Source organism: Haplochromis burtoni, unplaced genomic scaffold, assembly GCF_018398535.1.
Source record: "Haplochromis burtoni strain Fernald_Lab_line unplaced genomic scaffold, NCSU_Asbu1 Contig_81, whole genome shotgun sequence".
In the NCBI taxonomy this organism is placed as follows: domain Eukaryota; kingdom Metazoa; phylum Chordata; class Actinopteri; order Cichliformes; family Cichlidae; genus Haplochromis; species Haplochromis burtoni.
In genome coordinates, this window is record NW_024582442.1 from 1,739,612 (window position 1) to 1,760,399 (window position 20,788).

The following is a 20,788-nucleotide window of genomic DNA, read 5'->3' on the forward strand; positions in this document are numbered from 1 at the left end:
GAAGTTGTGCATTTTATTTATTTATTTATTTTTTTACAAGATATATGAGCTTGAATCGTACTGTAGTCTCTTTTAGGAACTGTATTTGATGTTTTTCTGTCAAATATCATAGTAAGCCAAATGTCCTTGGGGTTAGGTTACGGACTTTTAGTCAAAACACATTCGGTAGAGTCACGAAGCTCAGTGAAGTTGCCAAGGACATTGATTCACATTTGTATTACATTTTAAACAAGTTAGTTACAGCCCTGGATTTTTGCTTTCACCATGAAATGTCAGAGCAAGTTAAATTATCTAAGAAATTACAGCTTGTTTTAGAGCCAAGCTTCTGTGTGAACACGGTTGATGATGAACTCCACGTGCCCTGTGGCTTTATAGAAATTTCAGGCTTGCTTCCTCTTCTCCCTTATTATAAATTCTTCTGTCACCTCATTCATTCTTTTGTTTTCTCATTCCTTTGTCTCTCACTTTACCGTGCTCCATTTCCTCTTTCCTTTTCACCTTACTGCTCTCTCACCTTCCCACCAAGTCGCAAGTCTTGTGCCTACTTATCTGATTTAAAGCCAGGTATGCGATTTAGAGATCCAACAGACACCAAGTTGGGCTGGCATGCAGACGGTGTGTCAGGACTTGGAGACAGGAGCTTACAGGAGCAGATGATTCACCAGACACCAAAGATTCTTCAAAGCCAGGGAAGGATCTGACAGAAGACGGAGAAGATAAAATTAAAAATGAATAAATAAATGAACTGGGAGTGCTGTCACAGCTGTCAGACACCTAATTAAAAGACTCTCCCAAAAAAAGTTGCTGCACATTTTACTTTCTGTACACAAGGATAGCAAAGATTGGGATTTGTATCAAAGCCTCTTAAACCTCAAAGAGCAGAAAGTCAGAATCATCTGTTGGGGAGGTGTGTAATTTTTTTTTTTTTTTAATTTTCTTTTTTTTGTTTGGTTATCTCTGTTGCGATCCTCTGCAATACTCTCACCTTGTAGTTCTCCGGATAAACATAGCTTGTCCATAGCAACAGGGTGACTATGGTGTTGACAGATGTAAAGTGATTAACAGGGTGTGTGTATGTGTCGAAACTGCATTTTACACTCCCCTTTTACTTTTTCCCTATATTCACTCTGTTTTTCTTCTTCTCTGTACTGCCCTTAAGTCATTTTGTATTTTTAAGCAGCAATTTAGCAAACGGGCTGTAGTGTAGTTATTAATACTTCAATTCATCCCACTGAATTTAGTGTTTCTGCTTTTTTTTTGCAGTGTTAATCAGTTTGTTGAAAACAGTGTTGTGGATCATGTGGGTTGTACTGCTCACTCTATTTTTCTCACCTAGAAAAGACTGTGCATTGCAGTTTTTCTGACATGCACAGGTAACACGTGTCAGAAAAACTACAATGTAGAAGCAACAGAAAATGGCGCTCACAAAATACTGCAGATTTGTATAATAATCTGTCTGTACTGTAGAAATATATGCAGGTGCTTTTCAGAAATCCCCAAAATGTACTAAAGAAGTCAGTTAATGCATTTGTGTTTGTGTGGTCTCCATTACCGTTTTCTAGCTGTGCTTCATTATATTTTATTATATCCTTCATTATGATACTAAAAGATTAAAAACTTACACGGCTGCATTAAAATGTGCCCTCACAGGGTTTGATTGAAACAAAACGGAGGCACAGAGAAATGATAAGTGAACAACTGGTCAGTAACAAGAACAGTTTTAGTAAGAGTTTTATTTCTGCACTTATTTGTGTAGGTGTGAGTATTTGCTTCTGAAATTTGCATATGATTGTTTGTTGAAATGCAGACACGAAGGTAAGCCTGTTATCAGGATTTCTGGTATCGATGGAGGAAATTAACAGATCTAAATAGATACGTTTGTGCCTGTCACGAAAGCATAAACAAACAGGAAGATTTTCATTTGGTCAGGAAGACCGGCGACTCTGTTTAGAAAGGGCAAAACGGTATTGCCCCATATTCGTTCTCATGGTCTAGATAACCAGAAGAAATTGTATTTATTTGCCTTTTTGTGTGATTTTTTTTTTTTTTTTTAAATAAGCAGTATTGTTGTTTTTAATTATGAGGTCATGTTGTTGTGCATTTTAACTTACTGATATGGTGTTACCAAATAGTGACCACTTTTCTACGTGCAGAATATTTTTGGGAATAACATGGATTAGAAATGCACTGTACCCGGCACAGGTTTGTGGTAAATAAAGCCTTCGGCCATTTGAGGATTTATCAACCAAGGACAGAGCTGGAAGAGCTGAATAGAGAGGGTGTGTGCAATGCATTAACAGCCGTTAGAGGTGTGACACTTCCAGTCAGTTGAATGAGAAATGGCTCCCACAAATTTTGACCCCCCCCCAAAAAAAGAGATAAATTAAGGCGCATGAAGAAGTCAGGAAATGAAGGCAATATTAAAAGAAGCAGTTTCATTCAGATTGTTGTTCTAACACCGTTCACTTCATTACATTTCAGTGATATCAGCATTTACTAGAGTAGTGAAAGTGAATATTTTAAATATCTGAATATCTGGTTCATTTGCATGGATCCCACATACGTGGACACATCAAATCCTTTCAGTAGCTTTCTGACCTTTTTATGATCCCAGACTGTCAGTGTAGATAATGCAGCCCTCCCTACTGTTCTGCCCTTTCACTAAACATCAAATACAGCACAGACTGTCAATAAAATAAGATCTAAACTAATAATACTTGTCCTCTGCACAACACAGATTAGAATAATGGCAAAGGAACCCTGGTCTTTTTATACATTTTTCCCTTGTTGGGTTTTTTCTTTGTGTCTCAACAATGACTGTGTCTAAATGGCTGTAAACCATGTGCATAGCGAGATAAGACCTTGATTTATTCAAGGTGGTTGTTTGGAAGGCACAACACAGTTCAGACCTGCTGAATCTGATCTGTTCAAAGCTTATCATCTTTTCAGTTATGTTTGCCTAGATGTGCATTTGTACACAAAACAATTTGAATGCTGTCTATAGTTTTTAATGTCCACTTGCATGCATGTTTGCAGTGTCTAGAAACGTTGGCAAGCCGACAGATGGACATGCAGTTGTTTGTCGCCGATGGCTGTAAGGAGGCTCTGCTGGAGGAGAAGAGGCGCTTCTGCTTCCTTGTGGACAAACACTGCATGTTATCCTATCAGTTCGCTTCCTTCCATGACAAGGTAGACAAAGTCCTGCTCTTATTATGTTGGAATCAATAAAACTCTAGTCATATTATATTGCTGGTTCAGCCAGAAGAATTTATTCCGAAACCCACAATGTATCACGTTGCCATAGTGATAGAAATGTTGCACTCCTTCTACTGATTACTCATGTTTTCTTTTAATATCTTTTCTTATTTCCACGACTGCTGGATAGGCCAGAGACATACTGTCGGAAAAGCTGAGCACCTGGCAGGACCAGTGCAAAGATGCCACCAATATGCCCGAGAGTGTTTTGTCAATGATTGAAGGGCTGCGTAAGCCAGTTCCCATCACACCACTGCCCTCCCCGTCCCCGTCACGACACAGTGTGGTATGATCAAAGTGACAATCCTAAGACTTGTTCTTGTGCTACATGTGTTGCTGTCTTTCATACTGTACTATGGGTTGTTGTTTTGTTTTGTTTTTTTGTTTTTTTAAGTACTTTTTAGATAAAATATCATTACTACGTAATGGAAACTTACCTCAGAGAGACGATTTCCGAGTGTCTCTCTGTAGGTCTGCTTACCAATCTTGACCAGATTTAACCTGTTATGTACAAGGTTGTTGTTGTTGTTTTTTTTGTGTGTTTGTTTGTTTGTTTTTAGCATTGCTGTCAAATGGGGAAAAGTAACAGGAAAAAAACAAACATCAAAAAATTGATAACTCATATATGCAGGTAGCCTCTGCAATGAATATGCCATGCTTGGCGATGGGGCTCCCAGGGTGTAGGATGTTTTGATGTCAAGGTTATAGAAGTACCTTATATACTGAGGCTACCGTGCTGACACTGAATATTTAATCATATTTATCTTTCTATGTTCAGACTAAATCATAAGGATACTCAGAGTATCTTCCAAGGACAGTTTTTGCAATTTTAAAAAATATTATCCAGATCAGCCGCAGAGTTTAATGGGTTCTTCATCTGCCTACACTTCACCTTTCCACCTTGGCAACTTGTGTAATCTTGCTTAAAAAAAAAACATATAATAATGATAATGGCAGTGATCGCAGACCTCGACTTTTGCCTTGGCGGAGTTGTTGGATGATAAACATTTGTCTGTTAGACCCAACATTTTTAACTGCTTAGGGTAGTAATTCTTGGGCATTTGTTTAGCTGTTACTGAGGCTGCTGCTGCTACTACCTGCATGTTTTGACAAAAAAATCATTTTTTATTTTTTTTTTATCTTTTATTTATTTTTTAAAGGAAATAAGTAACATACTAGTTTCACAAATACAGCCACCATATCGCTAATGTTTTCATTCATTGCACTGTGGCAGAACATATCTACTCCCCCGGCACCACCTAAGAAAGCTGAGCCCAGCCGTTTGGTTAATATGTTCAACCAGGACAACAACCCCACCGCTGTAACCCCTCCTTCAAGCAACAGCACAGGTATTCCGGCAGGTATTTTGACAGTTGTTTTCATTTAGCACTTTGCTCTGTGCTTTTGTGTCTTCACGTTTGTGCTTTTCAAACAGATGGTTTTTGCAGGTGTAATGCAAGAACCATCTGTTTGTTCCTGAAATGCGTGTCTCCTTTATGCTGCATGGAATGACGACATTTGCTTCTCTGCGCTAGAAAATGTTATTCCATGATGAGCTGCATGAAATGTGTTAATAGACCTCTCTGCATTGAAGCATCTGTTATTAATCTGTCTCTCTTCCACAGCATGTCTTTTATCCTGTCTTCTTTCTCTCACCCCAACCGGTCGCAGCAGATGGCCGCCCCTCCCTGAGCCTGGTTCTGCTGGAGGTTTCTTCCTGTTAAAAGGGAGTTTTTCCTTCCCACTGTCGCCAAAGTGCTTGCTCATAGGGGGTCATATGATTGTTGGGTTTTTCTCTGTATTTATTCTTGTACGATCTACTGTACAATATTAAGCGCCTTGAGGCGACTGCTGTTGTGATTTGGCGCTATATAAATAGAATTGAATTGACGTTTCGGTCAGTTGCCCCTACACTGAAATACCTCAACAGCCAATGGATAATTTATCATGACTTTATGTGCCGGGTTCCCAGAGAAACAATCCTACTGACTTTGCCAGCCCTCTTACTTCTCCTGAATTATGACCATGAGGTTGACATTTGTTGTTCAGAGTAAAATATGTCAACAGCTAATCTGCTAGAGACATTTTCTGTCACAGTTACTTTTTTATCTATTAGGTCATGCTTTAAGTTTATCTTGTACATTAGATTATGTCTAAATCCAGCAGCTGTAATTGTAGTTTCTTTAGTTTCAGTTGCACTTTTTGTTGAGTACTATTAGGCAAGGTCAGTAACCATAGCAGCTACTGTGACCATGTTAGCAAGGCTTTATATTCTTAATCGTGCCTTGTGTTAACACTGCTTTCTGCTTCTTTTCTTCTTCTTTTTTTTTTTTTTTTTTAAAAAAAACTTCCTTCCTCTCTCCCAGACCACGGGAACGGCGAGGACAGCAATCTCGCCAGGTCTGTATCTGTCGCCACAGGGCTCAACAATATGGTGAAGAGACCACGTGTGCGCACCATCTTTCCCCATACTGCGGGCAACAATAACACACTGCTGAGCTTTGATGAGGGAGACGTCATTGTCCTGCTCATCCCTGATGAGAGAGACGGATGGATGTATGGTGAAATGGAGAAGAATGGAAAGTGAGTCTAACTACGTGTGATGAATTTATACAGACCAGATATGTGATATGAAAAATTATAATCACAGAAATGGGGGAAGGCTTGTGCACACACTGTGCTGTACATAGGGGCCCGATTAGATCTGTGACACATCCAGTCATTATTGAGATGTAATTCAGCTGGCTTTAAATGTCTTTAAATCATAACAAGAACTCTGTATCATCATCACCTTCTTCCTACTGCCTCTGTCAAAAATTCATGCCATATTCCCATGAATCAGGTGATTAATAGGAGGTGGAATTCTGTCTTAACTGGCCAGATGGTCCCTCGCCTGATTGCTAGGCTGACCATGTATGAGCACACACAGCTCCAGGCTTGTCAAGTGATGCCTGTGCTGGAGAAGTCACTGATAAGGAAATCAAAGTAAAATATGGCCTGAGGGTGGGATGTACGATAGCAGACTGGAGTGAGGTGTAGGGAGAAGTTCAGAGTACCACCTGCTCCCCCACACAGATAGGCACCAACCAAGTCCACTCTCCCCAGATCTCTCGTGCGTGACTTTTTAGACAAGGATTTGATCTGAAGCCCTTGAAAATGTGTTTTTGAATTTTAATCATTCATCCAGTTTGATCTTTATTGCTTTCAAGGGAAATTACATTACAAATATACCCAGAAAGATTGATCAAGGGCATAAAAGAATCATTTCTGAGTAGCTTTCAAAAATGAGGCTAACACAAAGTAAAACTTTGGTCTTGATGCCTTGCTGCTGCAGGTGGGGCGAGCTGAAGCGCCTAAAGGCTTAAAAAGTGTATATCGTCATGTTTATCAGAGCACAGCGTCAGACAAGATGGGCTTCATGTTCCACAGGAGGTTCGGCTTTGATGCTTTTGGTTCTCTCGCTGGGCTTCTGCCTTTGTCTCATATCTGCTTTGATACTGTATCCCAGCAACTCACCAGGACTGTTTCAGATATGGACTCTATTGATGGACTGAGAGATTGAATTCCAGCAGGACTGAGAAATTTAATTCCAGGGAGTTAAAAATCTACGGATAATAGAGCAACATTTGTCAAATAATGACATTTGACTTCTGTGTGTGCATTTTATTGGCATGATTCCCAAATAAATTATCCAGTCACAATCATTAGAGTTGAGCTTTCTTTTCCAGGAACAGCTAGTAGTGTACACTCTGGACAATCGGTACTTGTAAACTGTCCTTGACTGAAATCAAGTAGTCTCAGTTGCTAGCATTAACAGTTATGGTTGAAACAAGCACGGGTTCTCTGTGGAAACTTTTCCTTAAATAAACAAAAGCAGTTATTCAGTGTGACTGGGTGAAATTCATTTTCCAGTAGGTCCTGACTCTTTACTACTTTTTTTTTTTTTTTCTATTGCAAGTACACTGAGGAAATACCTATTCTTCAAGTTAGTGCAAATATTAACATCCATCCACACAGAGGGAGGGGCAGATTGATCAAATACTGATTAGGAGCAATCTTTCTGCATAATAGTACAATGACGAGGAGTCCTTGGTCTGAACTTGGGATAGGGACAAATATTTTTTTTTTTTTTTTCAAATGTGTTTCAGAACTGAAGTAATAAATTTTTTATTATTAAGGTAAGAAATTTTTAGCATAGAGTCTAGAAATTAATTTTGCAATAATAAATTTTTTAGTCTTTCATTATGTTCTTTGGAGTCATCTGTGTGACATCTGTGTGTGTGTGAGGGGGCTCGAACTGTTGCCACTGAAACCTCACAGGTCTCTGAAATTCTGGCTCAGTCGTGACTCATTTATTAAATCAGTGAAAATCAAATTCTTTCCGCACAAACTCTGTTCCACCTCGACGGGTTCAATAGAAGACTTTGTCCACAAGATCTTTTCTTCATTTGCGTCATCGGTTTCCTTTGATGGAAAATAACCTGTCTCAGCCTGAAATCTTTATTGTCAAAGATGAACTCCTTCAAAATAAACCAAAACTGTGATTGAAGTTGCAACCTTTAATGCTCTCCCTCTTTGCAAATAACAAGTGCCAGCAAACAGGTTGAATCTGTCATAGTCGCCTTAGGCATACATTCAGACTGTGTATACAACAGTAAAGGCAACTGCAACGGATCCTGCTCCTTTATCTGGTTTCTGTATCTTCTCGATAAGAGATGGAGAGAGCCGCTCAGGAGAGGGCAGTGCAGGCAGGCTCTTCACCAATCACTTGGAGAGTCCTTCAATTGAGCTGATAACGACCGCTGATGCAATCCTCTCTAAGTTGCCTGCTGTGTTTCTTTCTTTTAGGAGGGGCTGGTTCCCTTCATCTTACTGCCGTGCTCTCACTGAGACACTCGTGAATAACAACAGGTAAGGAGAAGCCACATTCCAGCACACACAGACCTGCAGGTGTCATATTGCAGCCAGCTCTATTGTTGGAAGTATTTCCTCTAGTTGGCCCTCTTGACGTGATAATCTTTACAGTTCTGCGAGGATTTTCCCATTCCTTAACCTTTGAGTCCTGCTGTTAAGCATTCTGTCTTCATTTTTATTTCTGTTATTTATTCATTTATTTATTTAAATGATGCTTGTGTTGTTCCTGACGTAATAAATGTTTCAAAGCCTCTGATAAAATTTAAGTAATTTGTGATCAAATGATTCATGTGGAGCCCTTTTTCTTTCCTTTCTTTTATTTAATGAATCAAAAATGATACTTTTCACGCGAGCCCAGCAAAATATCAGGAAACAGGATGCTGTTTGCTGATGAATAGATTTTGCTGCTGATGAAAGAGAGAGAGAAAAGGTTCAGAGTCGACTCCAGGCTTTTTCTTCAAAGAGACTAATCCCTGTTGGATTAATTTATTAGATCTTAATGTGCGGCACCTCCCACAGAGAGGCTGCCAGCCAACTACTACCACCACTCCCGGAAAGTGAAAATTTAAACTATAACCAGAACCTGGGGACAGAACACACAGACATCTGCATCCCTCTTCTTTTGTCCATATTAGGAATTTCAATTAGCCACATTCAATCTGTATCGTTTAACGTCAACATTTAAGCTGGTAACCCTAACCCATGATGCAGCCGCTAAAAATTAAAATGCAATACTCACATGCCTGGAGACTCACTTGTGATGAGTTTTATTATGTAGCTGCTTCATTTCTTTGACCATCTTTCTTTTACCATCTCTTATACTGCCCTCCTCTTCCTCTCCAGTGAGCCCGCCGCCCCGTACCGCAGCAGAAGTGTGGTTAACCTCCACCACCAGGACACGGAAACAGACGAGGCAACCATGGTTCTCCCCCCAGCAGATTACAGCAACATTCCGCAACGCAGCACAGACCACAACACCTCGTCTGCCGGCACCATCACCACAAATAGCAATCACCATCACTCCCCCACGCCCTCTGTAGCCTCCTCGTCTGATCACAGCACGGTCAGTTGGCGATTTGGTTTGTGCGCTCTTCTTTGTCTGACATGTTGGTGTTTTAAAAAGAGAAACACAGAGTCTGGTAGACTTAAGGCGTGACTTAAAAAAGCAACTGATTTGATCTTAGATCAGGTCTGCGAAGAGTTTGACCAGCTTTCTTCTGCCAGCATACTGTCATCATGTTGTGATATGACTGGCACTATGAGGCTACATCTCACCTTATACCTGCTGCATAAAGGCTGCTGTACCCTCAACTGTTTTTACTGCCAGTGACAGTGCGTGTGTATGTAGGTGGTGTCAGATGAGCTTTTCATGTGTGTCCTGGAAACCTGACCACACTTTAATATAGTGCGAGTGTCGACTGACGTAGACAATGAAGGGGGAAAAAATGTAATTGTTAGGACTCGAGGACAGTTTTACACTTTTGAGCTTTTCAAAAAGTGTAAAGTATGGGATTATTTTCCTAATATTTAGTCTTATTTTTAAGACAACGTATGTGTGCCAGCAAAATAAAATTAAAAAATTAGAGACTTTCCTATTTCCGGGTTGAGAGACGCATGTATAAAGTTTATTTAGTTACTGCAAATGTAGGTTCTGATGCACATCCTCTCACAGCATAAGTCTAAACAGGATAAGTAGTAATAGATGCTAAAAATATCCACAACCTGAAATGCATTTTGAATATGCACCTTGGTGTTCTGAGGAAATAAAGTAAATACTGAGTCTAAAAACTGACTTTGTGTCCAAAGTTGTAGTCCCACGACTCACCTTCACTGTTTTTTGTGGGTGAGCAGAACACAGCTGTAATGATTGTTATTGTTAGGATAATCTCCAGGGTGCTGATGATGGGTCTCTGGGTGAGGCTGCTCTAGTAAGAGGCATTCACATTGAATTGAAAATTAGGTTTTATCATCTAGGGTGATGGTGCACACATGCCATGCTTTGCCAGAAGCTTTTGTATGCAGACAATGTTTTTTAAAATATTAATATTATTTCATCCATCTCTGAGAGTTTTATTTCTTACCTTGCCAATGTTCTTACATTTGCATGCCATGCAAAATGGCAGGCAAATTGTGGTTTGGTTCTAGGAAGGCCTTTTTGTTCCCGTCTGCTGGTTGGATGTAAATGCATTGTGGTATGTACGGGTTAAATGCGCATGACTCGTCTGCACAATGACTTACACAAGCTCTGTATATGCTCTACAACCATCTTTACTACACCTCTCTGACATTGCTTGTCAAGATAAATTGTGCACTTAACCTTTCATATTGGTCAGCCACAGTTGGATATGGACTTTGCACATATTTCTTTTCCTGCACCTTCACGTTTGTTTACAATGCAAAACATAGAATTCAAACCTGCACATACACAGAAAAATATCTGCTCAACATGTATTGAATATTCACACACAGTCATGTTTACTTTAACCTTAACTGTAGCTTGCTTTCAAAGGTCCTAAACGTCTTGACTTTACTTGTGTGACCGATTTCACAAGATTTCTTATTGAGTCGTCCCTTCAGAATAGATCTGCAGTGACTTAAGTTCAAACCTGTGAACACATTTCTTGGGTTTTTTTGTTTTGTTTTGTGTTGATTTTCTAAAAATGACCATCAAAAGTGTTTGGTTGTATAATTTTGATATTAGATATTTTTCCACTCTTTTTTTGTAGCATTTATTTAGACTGATTTCCTGGCAAAGACCCATCATTTATGCATCATCCATAAGTTATCTGACCTTAACCATTGGGAAGGTCTTTCTGGAAGCACAAAGTACAGATATCTTAGATTTGTTATTGTGGCCACATAGCTCAATTTTGATCATAAAAACATTTTGCAGAAGTATTTGGCTTGTCCATGTGGGCAGTCAAGCCTGAAGCTTTTGATTTTGGAGCAGAGGCTTCTTTCTTGGTCGGCACCCTCTCAGTCAGTTTTGATGTCCTTAGCTTTTCCCATTGTTCCAAGTATTGGTCAATCTAATGAGTGCTGTCAAACAAATTCTTGTAATGCTCCAAAGACACAACAGTTGTAGTCAATCATAATCCCTAACTTAATACGCCGAAACCATGTCAAGTTATCATAGAACTTTCACCACCACTTATTAAAAGATGAAGTGGGTGTATGTATATATTTGAGCCTGTTGATTAGAGATGATCCAAAATAAACCCCAGCTTTTTTTCACCCAACTCTTGTTTTTAAAGTTGTCAAATGTGTTGTACAACTATTCCACCAGTTCCAGAAGCTGAAAGAAATCATTAAAAGCCTAAAATGTTCATGACATTAATGCGCATGATGAGTGTAACTTCTGACCACAACTGGACATGGAAGATGAGGCAAGCAAACAAAACACAAACAAAATAAACACAGCCGCCGTGGCTATTCTGTTAGGTTGATGTTTGACCCACTTAAAGGTCAGGTGGCAAATGGAGATACTCTTCTCCTCCTTGACTGCATTTATTATTAACCAGTCACTTTGGTCAGGGCCTCAGGCTGACTTACACTAGTGGGACCAAATGTTAGTGTGTGTCCATTGTCAGTTGTATCAGTCTACATCCTGGCTCTGCATTATGGTGGAATTCCACTCTGGGTGAACCCGATATCCACTATCCCTCATTGTCAATTCCTTCATTCTTTCACTCAATCATCACTCACATATCTGTCTCTTTATCTTTTCATCCTCGTGCCTTTCCTTCCTGCTTTACATGTCTCCCACCAGTTCCAGGATAAACAGGGTTCACTTCCAGGGAAGTTTATTCCTTCCTAGTGACTCACGAACCCTTGCCATAACTTTTCAAAACACAGACATATGCAGGATCCCAGAATAGACTCGCGTGTGGGAAAAAGTTCTCTACAGCTACAGCAGATTATAATACTCGGCGAAAAAATGGGCGGCTGAGGTTGTGTGTTGGTGTGCGCACATGTTTATGCATGCGTGTAAAGTTAGTTAGCAACTTGGGGCTGGAACATTCATGAATATTATTGCCATAATGATGCATACTGCATCAGTCTGTGTGGTTATCTCAGGTAATTACTTCTGAATAAATTTCTTGGCACTGTTGGTATAAACTAGATGTTTTTCCTGGGTTATTTTTTTTCTCTCTGCTAGTTCATAATTCCTTTTTTTTTTTTTTTTTTTTTTTAAAACATAGCACCATGGCTTAAAGCCTGATTGTATTTCCACATTCTTTCTCTTGCTTGATGTCAACAAACTGGAGTCTGTATCAGCAAAGCCTGTTTTTAAATGATGTTGGTTGGTCTAGACAAGGAAAGGTGAGAGAAAAAGACAAGAGATGTAGGGGGAGGTGGGATTTCTGGAATGTTCTGTCATTATCAGTTTAAAAAAAGCACCCTCACTGGTTTGTTTGGGTGTGGGAGAGATAAGATGACAACTAACAGTAATGAATAGAGTGTAGATACAGAAAAAGCGAGAATATGATCTGAAAGATTGAGATCTACAGAGAAAGTTGAACTGTAAGAGTATCAGGGAAGTCGATACTCATAGCTGACTGAACTCTGTGTTGTCTACTAGCATATTGTGACTCTGTGTTAGTGCTGGATATATTAAACCTTAATCCAGGACCTGGTTTAAGGGAAGTTCCACAGAATCTTATTTAGAGGATAAATTATTACTTTTCTTTTAAATAAAGGCTGATCCTTTTTGAAGTCCAGGTAACCAAGTTATGAAACTGCTGGGCCTCTGTGGAAATGAGATGGGCAGTGTCAAGACTGAAGCGCCCTGGTCAGCAATGTCGCTCAATCGGTCCACTACTGACCTCTTGCGGAGTCTGTTGAGTACTGCAGATTGAAGGCCAGAAGGCACGTTAAATCCGGGACAGTGGATGTTACCAGGAAGACGAACAAAAACAAGCTACAGTTTATAAAACCACTATTGTGTAAAACAACTCAATTACTACTGCTACCTTTACTTTATAGTGAGCAGTAAATTGTGTAGTGTAACATGATCTTATTTATTAAAACAACCTATCACTTTTCGAGGCTATGGAAAATATATTATTTTTGTTGTGTATATTTTAAAGGGCACTTCCAGGGCCCACAAAATAGGTAGTTATTCCCATAATAATTGTTCACCCAACATGGAGTTTTGTTTAAAGGTTTTGGTTTCGTTTTGTTTTTTTCCAAACTGCAGTGTAAGTAAATGTGTCACCACATTTAACTTATTAAAAACATATAAACATTTGTGTTTACAATATTTGTGCAGCTGGGGTTCAGGTACATTTTCTCTATACTGCCAATGTGATCATCATGACTTTTTTGTTGTTTGTTTTCATGAAAAGTCACAAATGTGCAACCAAGAGTTTTGTGATGTTAAGAAAAATATGTTAGTATCTAATAAGGATCCAAATTTTTATTAGATGCGAGTAATGATTCAGCTATAAATCTGTTAAAGGAGTTTATGGGTGAACCCTTCCAGGCACAGAGCACCTGTTAAGACACTTGCATTCACCATGGCTTGTCATAAGAAAACTTAGCACGGTTCATTGTGCTACAGACTTGAATTTCCAGAAGATCCAGGTTCCCCACACAGTCTTGTGGCATGAGGCATTAAATAGTTTTCAGTACAGTGTGTTCAATCCTTCAGCTGTGGAAAATATGTGTTAAATTCTCCTAGAAATCAAACGAGTGTAAATACAAACGTGGCGATAAATCGCCGAGGCATTAAAAGTGCAAATGTGTCACGGTTGTGTGTTTGGTTGGGCTCGTGATTCGCATGTGACAGTATACATGTCTGTTTCTCCTCCACAGGCGAGTCAGCCTAATGGCACCGCAAGACCCCCGCCAGCTTTCCTCGCGTAAGTCGCATAAGAACATGAGCGAGATGATTTGCTTTTCTGTCACTCGGACGTAAACTCATCATCATCTGCTGCATTTTTCACAGGGGAGGGAACCCTTTCGCCACAGTCAGGCTCCGTCCAACTGTCACCAACGACCGCTCCGCGCCAGTCATCTGATCTGTCCGCATTTCCACCCACACTCAACTCCCACAAACCCTTGTCAAACTTCCTGTGTCATCTTACTGTCCAGCAGCTTCTGATCTGGATGAAAATAAACTCTGATATGGAAGTACTTTGGGACCATTTTGTTTACTGAACAGATCCACATATATTTATGAAACATATATATATATATATATTTTCTATGTCTATTTTTGCCCTTCTGTGGTGTTAAATACTTGCCACATTCTGACCTGCACATAAGATATGAATGAATAAAAACGGTCAAAGAGAGTAGTGGAATTATGTTGTTGCTTGTTCATTGACAGAAATGACTGTTAAGAGATCATTTGTTGCCATAGGACAGTGGAAGAAAGTACTGTACAGGACCTCTGCATTTCAACCTCGGGTCCAGATGATTGTTTATGCTTAATATTGATACGATGTGGTACAGTGACTTGTCCTCTTGTGTATATACCTTCTTGTATATACATTTGCACAACAGATGCTTTGTCCTTAGCCATCTAGCTTAACTACGGGAGCGTGGAGACCGCACTTCTGCCTTAACAACACATTCATACTTACTGCAAAATGTTGCATTCTTCAAACTGTCCATACAAGATGTTACAATCACCTCATCGTACATTATCTGTGAAGTCAGTGCTTCATTGACTACACATAAAACCATCAGTGTGTGCACTTTTCCCCCTGACCCAATTACACCCTTTAACAGAAATTGCTGTATGGAAATAAAGATCTATTTCTTCAGTTTGTTGTTTGTTGATCTGGAAAAAAAGTGACTTTAAATGCTTTTTCATCTGCATTCATTTATCTGGGAGGGGAAAAGAAGGCAAGAAGTCCAAAATATAGATGGTATTCATTTTTAATTACAATAACATATAAAAAGTAAGAACCTCAATCATTACAGCGTGCGTAGTGTGTTTTCTAAAGCAAGATATATTTGTTTAAATCCCTCCCATCCAGTTATAGATCCTTTTCTTCTGTCGGGGGACAGTTTTATAACATCTTGCTGCGATGGAAGACGTAGACAGGGTGATACTGCAGATACAGAGACGTGAACATTCTTGATTGTCTGGCTGGGAGGAAAGGTGCACGTTGACTTGTCGCGGAGGGAAAATCCAGATATTATACACATTGATAGATTGCTTCAGTTTTTTTAAATTCAGCATGCTTCCTTGAAGTAACTCTTAAAGGAGTAGTCTTCACTTTGACTTTGAGTGTCCTCTTAAAGTAAGAAGTCTTACGCAGTTGAGGTTGTAAAGTCGTGGGCATTTCAGATTATATCTACCTGAGGTCTGCATTGGCCCTGGAGAGCGCAACTCAGCAGAAAAGAAAAAAGAAAAAAAGAAAACAAACGTTCAGTGCAAATATGGCCCCAAGAAATGATATCAACAAACAAAAACAGACAAAACTAATTCAAGTCCACTGATTCGGGTTTCAGCTGGAACACTTTATATCCAGGGATTTATATTCATCTCTAACATGTTCTGTGTCATTCCACGTGATACAAATAAGGAGCAAAAGAACTTCCTAGAAAAACAAAAAACAAAAAGCTAATTCATCAAAGATCTCGAGTGCAATGTGAACTAAGCACAAGGTTAACCCACAAAAAAAGGGCCAGGCAAAAACAAAAACTACATATGCCTTGATTAAATGTGACTTGGCAAAACAAAGGAATCTGCTCAGATCCTCAGATAAAGAGCGAAATCGTCGAAAGAAATCATGACTGATGGAATCGAATGATCACTCAGCATGTAGTGAAGGCACTGACAACAGCTGGACACATGTCAGAGTAGATCCTCAGCTCGCGGATGAAAACACATTTCTACACATGCCTCTAATAGAAAATCATGGTAATATCTACGTCATTTGTTGTATACATATATTTATATAACATAATGGCATAACAGCAATGTGCAATATTAACAAAAGATAAGAAAACAAAATGAAAATCCCAGATTATCTGTGTGTGTGTGTGTGCGTGTGTGTGTGTGTGTGTGTATATGCATGGGAAGCATGTGAGAGCTGTAGTTTGGTCCCCCTAGCCAAAGGTGGCGCCACAATTGGGACACCTTCTCTGACGCAGTGCAAAGCAGAAGAGGATACCCAAGGGGAAGAAGAAGATGGCACACAGGATCCCCAGGCAAGTGAAGTCATCCTCGAGGACACCAACTCTGTAACACAGACACACACACCAGAAAGCATTAGTGAGGACTGTTTGGATGGGACCTCTGTTTATTTATCTACAACATACATTAGAGCCAAAGCAGTGATTCCAGCCTTTAAAATATTTTATTTATCTTATCAGCCAAGTCTACACCTACGCCTCGATCTGATTTTTTTATCCTCTGTGAGGATTTTCTGATGAGTTCTGACCTTCATCACATGCTTCAAACAACATTTTTCAGAACACTCGTCTCTCTCCAATTACCTCTCGTACGAGCAGCGCCTGATGTTTTGGGCTAAACGGTCATCAAGAGGAAACTGTTCAGTTGGCGTCTGACCTCATTCTTGAAACAGAAGCTCTTTACTCATCTGGTTCAATATTATAACTAATAAAGTCAAAGGAAAATCTTAGAAACAAACAATCAGACAGAAAGTGTCAGATTGCCGTCCCTTATTAGACTCTTTGATTTATAACAAGAAAAAAAGAAGAAACAAAGATTGATAATCTATAAAAATAGAAGAAACGGGAAAGCAGAAGAGCTTTTATGCAGAGTGACAGTAAACACCGAGCTGGTCCCATGACTGCACTGCACCGACCAGTGGGGCCAGTAAATCAGCTGGAGGCCCTGCAGCGCGTTCAGCTAGTCTCTGAAGGAATGAAACCAGGTGCTTTCCAAAGTAGCTTCTCAGAGTCTCAGATTCAGTTAGATTCAGTCTCCCTCTCAATTAGATAGAACTTTATTAATCCCTCGGGTGGGTTCCTCTGGGAAATTTGATATTCAATTCTGGATCCTGCTGCGACAGTGAACTGTGTTTAACCTTTATATTGCTCCTAAAATAAAGTAACTTGCATTTCCGTTTGACCTCTCGCGCGATGTGCCATGTCATGGGTGTTTGCACAACTTATTTGGACACTGCTACCAGGAAACGGGCCGTCGCTGACCCCAGCAACATGGCCACAAATGCTGACTAAAACTGCGTCAGTGTTTTTCAAAGTCTTCCGAATGTCCGACATACTGCTGGCAGACTAAATATGTTTGGTTGTATGTCGACTTTTAAATGATAAAGTGCCGCACAGCTGTGCGTCATTCTGATTTTAGGAAGTGGAGAAACTTTCAATAGAAAAAAAAAAAGTGAAGAAGAAAATTAGTTATTGTTAAGTATTTATGGCATTTTTAGCTACTTAAGTAACACCACAATCTCCTTGAAATACAAATACATTACTTCATCTTCCACTAAGTTGCAGAGCTGAGAAAGCTGAGAAAAAACACATCAGAACCGCTTTTTTATTATTATTTGCAATATTCTGATTTGAATTTGATTTGCTAATCATTCAAATGAGTCAGAAACTTAAGAATTTATCTATTAAAAGAAAATGACTTTGCCTGTTTTTGGAGCTTATATGAGCTGCTTTCCCTTCAAGATAGCCGCCTCTTTTGGTTGTGCTGCAGTCATTTCTAATTTCAGTCACATGCTGGTTTTAGGTTAGTACCCAATTTTATTTTGTTCTCCTTTTTCTAGATTATGTTTAATAAATGTGTGGATCTCACTTCCCGTAACAGACTGGTAACAACAGCTTTCAGAAACCACTGCGTTCTCATTTTAGTAATAATTTATAAATAATCCTGTTGAACTTGAGAAATTTAAAACTATACAATTAAGTCCCTAGAAATGAAATACAGTACATTTTATTATTCAAATTCAGAGTCCATCTCATTTCCATTTGATATTCATGTGAACTGTGCGCTTCAGTCACCTTTGCCTCCATCACATGTCTGAGGCTGAAGTCACCTGACTCTCAGTCACAGTGAAAACAACATAAAACCGTCAGCCGTAACTGAAAGTCATATCTTCTTAAAGTTAGATAAGACTTCAGGCCTGGTGGGAGATGTGTCAGACCAGTGAAAATAGAAATGCAAAATAACCGCACGGGATAAACACGTTTTAAGACGTGCGCATTCAGACCATAACTGAGCCTCAAAAGGAACCGTTCTCAGAAACCAGGTTAACCACGGTGAGCACATGACACTCCACATGCTAATCTGGGGAATAATCAGTGGACCGGCTGGTTTTTTTACTGTCTTCTTCCTCAGTGTACAACTAGGAATCCCACACAGCAACACAGCAGCTTTTATCAGATCTCCCTTATCCACGCTCTAACACGTCCATGTCCTCACCTGCAAGCAGGGCAGCCTCCCACCACCACTACAGAGGGTTGGATGATGGCGTATGTCCCAGGGTAGGGCTGCTGGGATACAGCAGGGGGCATCTGGGCTGCTGGGTAACCTGCAGATTAAAAGAAGCAGGTGAGACAAGTCACATGCAGGTCAAAGGCCGTGTTTATTACCACGAACAACACAATCAGATATTACTGACGTAGACGGCAATAAAACTGCCCTGAGTACCAACAGGAGTGTTAACTGGAGGGCTGCTGATTTCGCTCTTCAGCCATATTTACTTTGCAGACCACAAAGTGAGACAATGACCTTTGACACGATACCCAGAATTCTCAGAAGTGTTTGCCATTCAGAGAAAACTGAAGCTTAACTAAACACAGACACACACATCGCTGATTTATGATAACTGTGCCATAAAGCTTAAAAGACAGACTAGTTTCTCTGTTGAGAAGACCAAACACATGTGGTTCAGTAAACAGGAAGCTTCATGCAATTACAAGAACTTGATTTAAGCACAGGATTGCTTCCTCGAATGCCGCCCTTATACAATCACAGTCAGGTGATGAGTGCCTGTACTTCATGTACAGCAGTCACGCAGTACAAAGACATACAACAGCATAGCTCCTCCGCTCTAGAAGAATTATTTCTGGATGTCAAAACTTTCACATCTTTAGATGATTTTGATTCCAAATACATTAAGAAAAAAAATTATCAATCGAAGGTGATTTGCTGACTAGTTGTGCAGCTCAGCATTTGTTTATTATTACTCCTTTAATCTGGATATTGTCTAATTTAAACAAGAGAGAAAAAATTCAGGTTAACCCAGATCTTTTCGCATAGAGCGCATGCGCAACATTGGAGCGCCTTGTGAAGGAAACTGGTTAGTCTTTGACGAAACTCGAAGTCTCTCACGTTTCACGAAAAGTTCCCTTTATAGCCAAAAACCTCTGTGGCGCACAAAGACTTATAGAATATAAAGGCCCACAATAGACTTCCTTTAAACATAAACGGAAGTGGGTTAACATTTTGTTAGTTACTTTACTTTCCGGTGTGCGCTTTAACCGTGGACACGAGGGAAATACATGGGACTACTTGCCTTGACCAGCGGGGTACGCGTAGGGCGGCGGGGCCGCAGCGGCGATGGCCCCATAGTTGTGCTGCTGCTGCTGCTGCGGGCCGTAGTCGTAAGCACCCGGGACGGCGTTGTAGGCGGGCGGTCTGTCCTGGAGAAGAGGTTTGCTGTCCACCATCTCGCCCGACGTAACGTGTCCTCAACTTGTCTCGTTGTCTGACCTCAAATCAGCCACACAAACATGCACACAAAGGGGGTCGAAACCGAACTACTTGGCGTTCGTTGCTACGGGAGGTTCGCTAGCACTCAGTGGCGACAAAATAAAAGAAAATACGCTGCGCAAAAATGAAACTTCGTCCCTCTCCATGCGCCAACTTTGTCCCCCGGGCGGCGCAACAACCCCAAACGTCCAGTTCAGAGACGGGAATGATCTGAGTGTGACTGGTAATGGTTAACTCAACTCCATTTCCCTCCTTAAAGTTGGTCCTCTGATACCAAAACAACAGTCATCTGTCATCGCAGCTCAGCAAAACTCAGCGGGAAGTCGGAAAGGCTTTTCCTTTCTGTTCGGATTGTCACAAGAGAAGAATCATGTGATGAGCTGCTGAAGCGCCTCTGCGCAGTGAAAGGCTTCTTAAAGCGACAGCGCATAAAAAAATAAAAGGCCGTGTGTGTCTTGCTGCATGCAGCTCACTGCAGTGCCTGCAGTTTACTGACAGAAAGAGAGCGATTATCTGCTGGTACCAGTTGATATTTGGTGATATTCTGCTCATAATTCAGGGATGGTTTGCATCATATTGGCTGTTGTTTCCATGCCTCAGAGTCTGAGCCAGACCTGTTTACTCCGTGACTTACATAACTGCTGCCCTTATTAGTACCTAGCGTTGCATAATATTGAGTTCACATCTTTAATCAGAGGACAGGAGTGCTGAAGAAATCTAAACGATCTAGCAAATTCCTGGCAATGGCAACCAGTCATAATCAGCAGATTATTAAAAAAAATGTATGTGTTGAAATGTTATTGCAAGAAAATTCAATATGGAAGTAGCAAAGGATAGTTTTGAGAATGGGTTTCGAAGCCTGAAGTTTAGCATTGTGGGTGCCACATGTGACCATATGCCTGGTAAGCAAAGGGCATCAATATATTATATGGGAACATCAACTCTTGGGTGGTATTT

The 20,788-nt window shown here is 40.2% G+C and overlaps 2 protein-coding genes across 3 annotated transcripts in view; one reads left to right on the forward strand and one right to left on the reverse strand.

Annotated features, from left to right (window-relative positions):
* baiap2l1b (BAR/IMD domain containing adaptor protein 2 like 1b) overlaps positions 1 to 15,550 on the forward strand; it is a 27,691-nt gene extending 12,141 nt beyond the window's left edge. The window contains exons 7-14 of one of the 2 annotated variants that reach the window (XM_005925453.3): positions 3,037 to 3,189; positions 3,386 to 3,541; positions 4,490 to 4,616; positions 5,622 to 5,838; positions 8,104 to 8,166; positions 9,013 to 9,232; positions 13,987 to 14,033; positions 14,120 to 15,550. In XM_005925453.3, coding sequence (XP_005925515.1) covers positions 3,037 to 3,189; positions 3,386 to 3,541; positions 4,490 to 4,616; positions 5,622 to 5,838; positions 8,104 to 8,166; positions 9,013 to 9,232; positions 13,987 to 14,033; positions 14,120 to 14,192 — 1,056 coding nt within the window. In that variant the 3' untranslated portion in view covers positions 14,193 to 15,550. The remainder of the gene's footprint in view (positions 1 to 3,036; positions 3,190 to 3,385; positions 3,542 to 4,489; positions 4,617 to 5,621; positions 5,839 to 8,103; positions 8,167 to 9,012; positions 9,233 to 13,986; positions 14,034 to 14,119) is intronic. The other variant, XM_005925454.3, reaches the window with a different exon arrangement.
* On the reverse strand, positions 15,040 to 20,236 carry bri3 (brain protein I3). Its single transcript, XM_005925455.3, has 3 exons — positions 19,635 to 20,236; positions 18,539 to 18,647; positions 15,040 to 16,369 (listed from the first exon to the last, which is right to left on the reverse strand). Exons 1-3 carry the CDS (start codon positions 19,786 to 19,788, stop codon positions 16,237 to 16,239), a joined length of 396 nt encoding a protein of 131 aa, XP_005925517.1. The 5' UTR covers positions 19,789 to 20,236; the 3' UTR covers positions 15,040 to 16,236.
* Positions 20,237 to 20,788: the final 552 nt, after the last annotated feature.

What these genes read in the sequence shown, in the direction of transcription:
- bri3 (XM_005925455.3), bottom strand. Translation starts at nt 19,788, where the DNA reads ATGGTGGACAGCAAACCTCTTCTCCAGGACAGACCGCCCGCCTACAAC. An exon ending in CGCGTACCCCGCTGGTCAAG is followed by an intron (nt 18,648 to 19,634) that starts GCAAGTAGTCCC and finishes TTTAATCTGCAG; the next exon opens with GTTACCCAGCAGCCCAGATG. An exon ending in GGAGGCTGCCCTGCTTGCAG is followed by an intron (nt 16,370 to 18,538) that starts GTGAGGACATGG and finishes TCTGTGTTACAG; the next exon opens with AGTTGGTGTCCTCGAGGATG.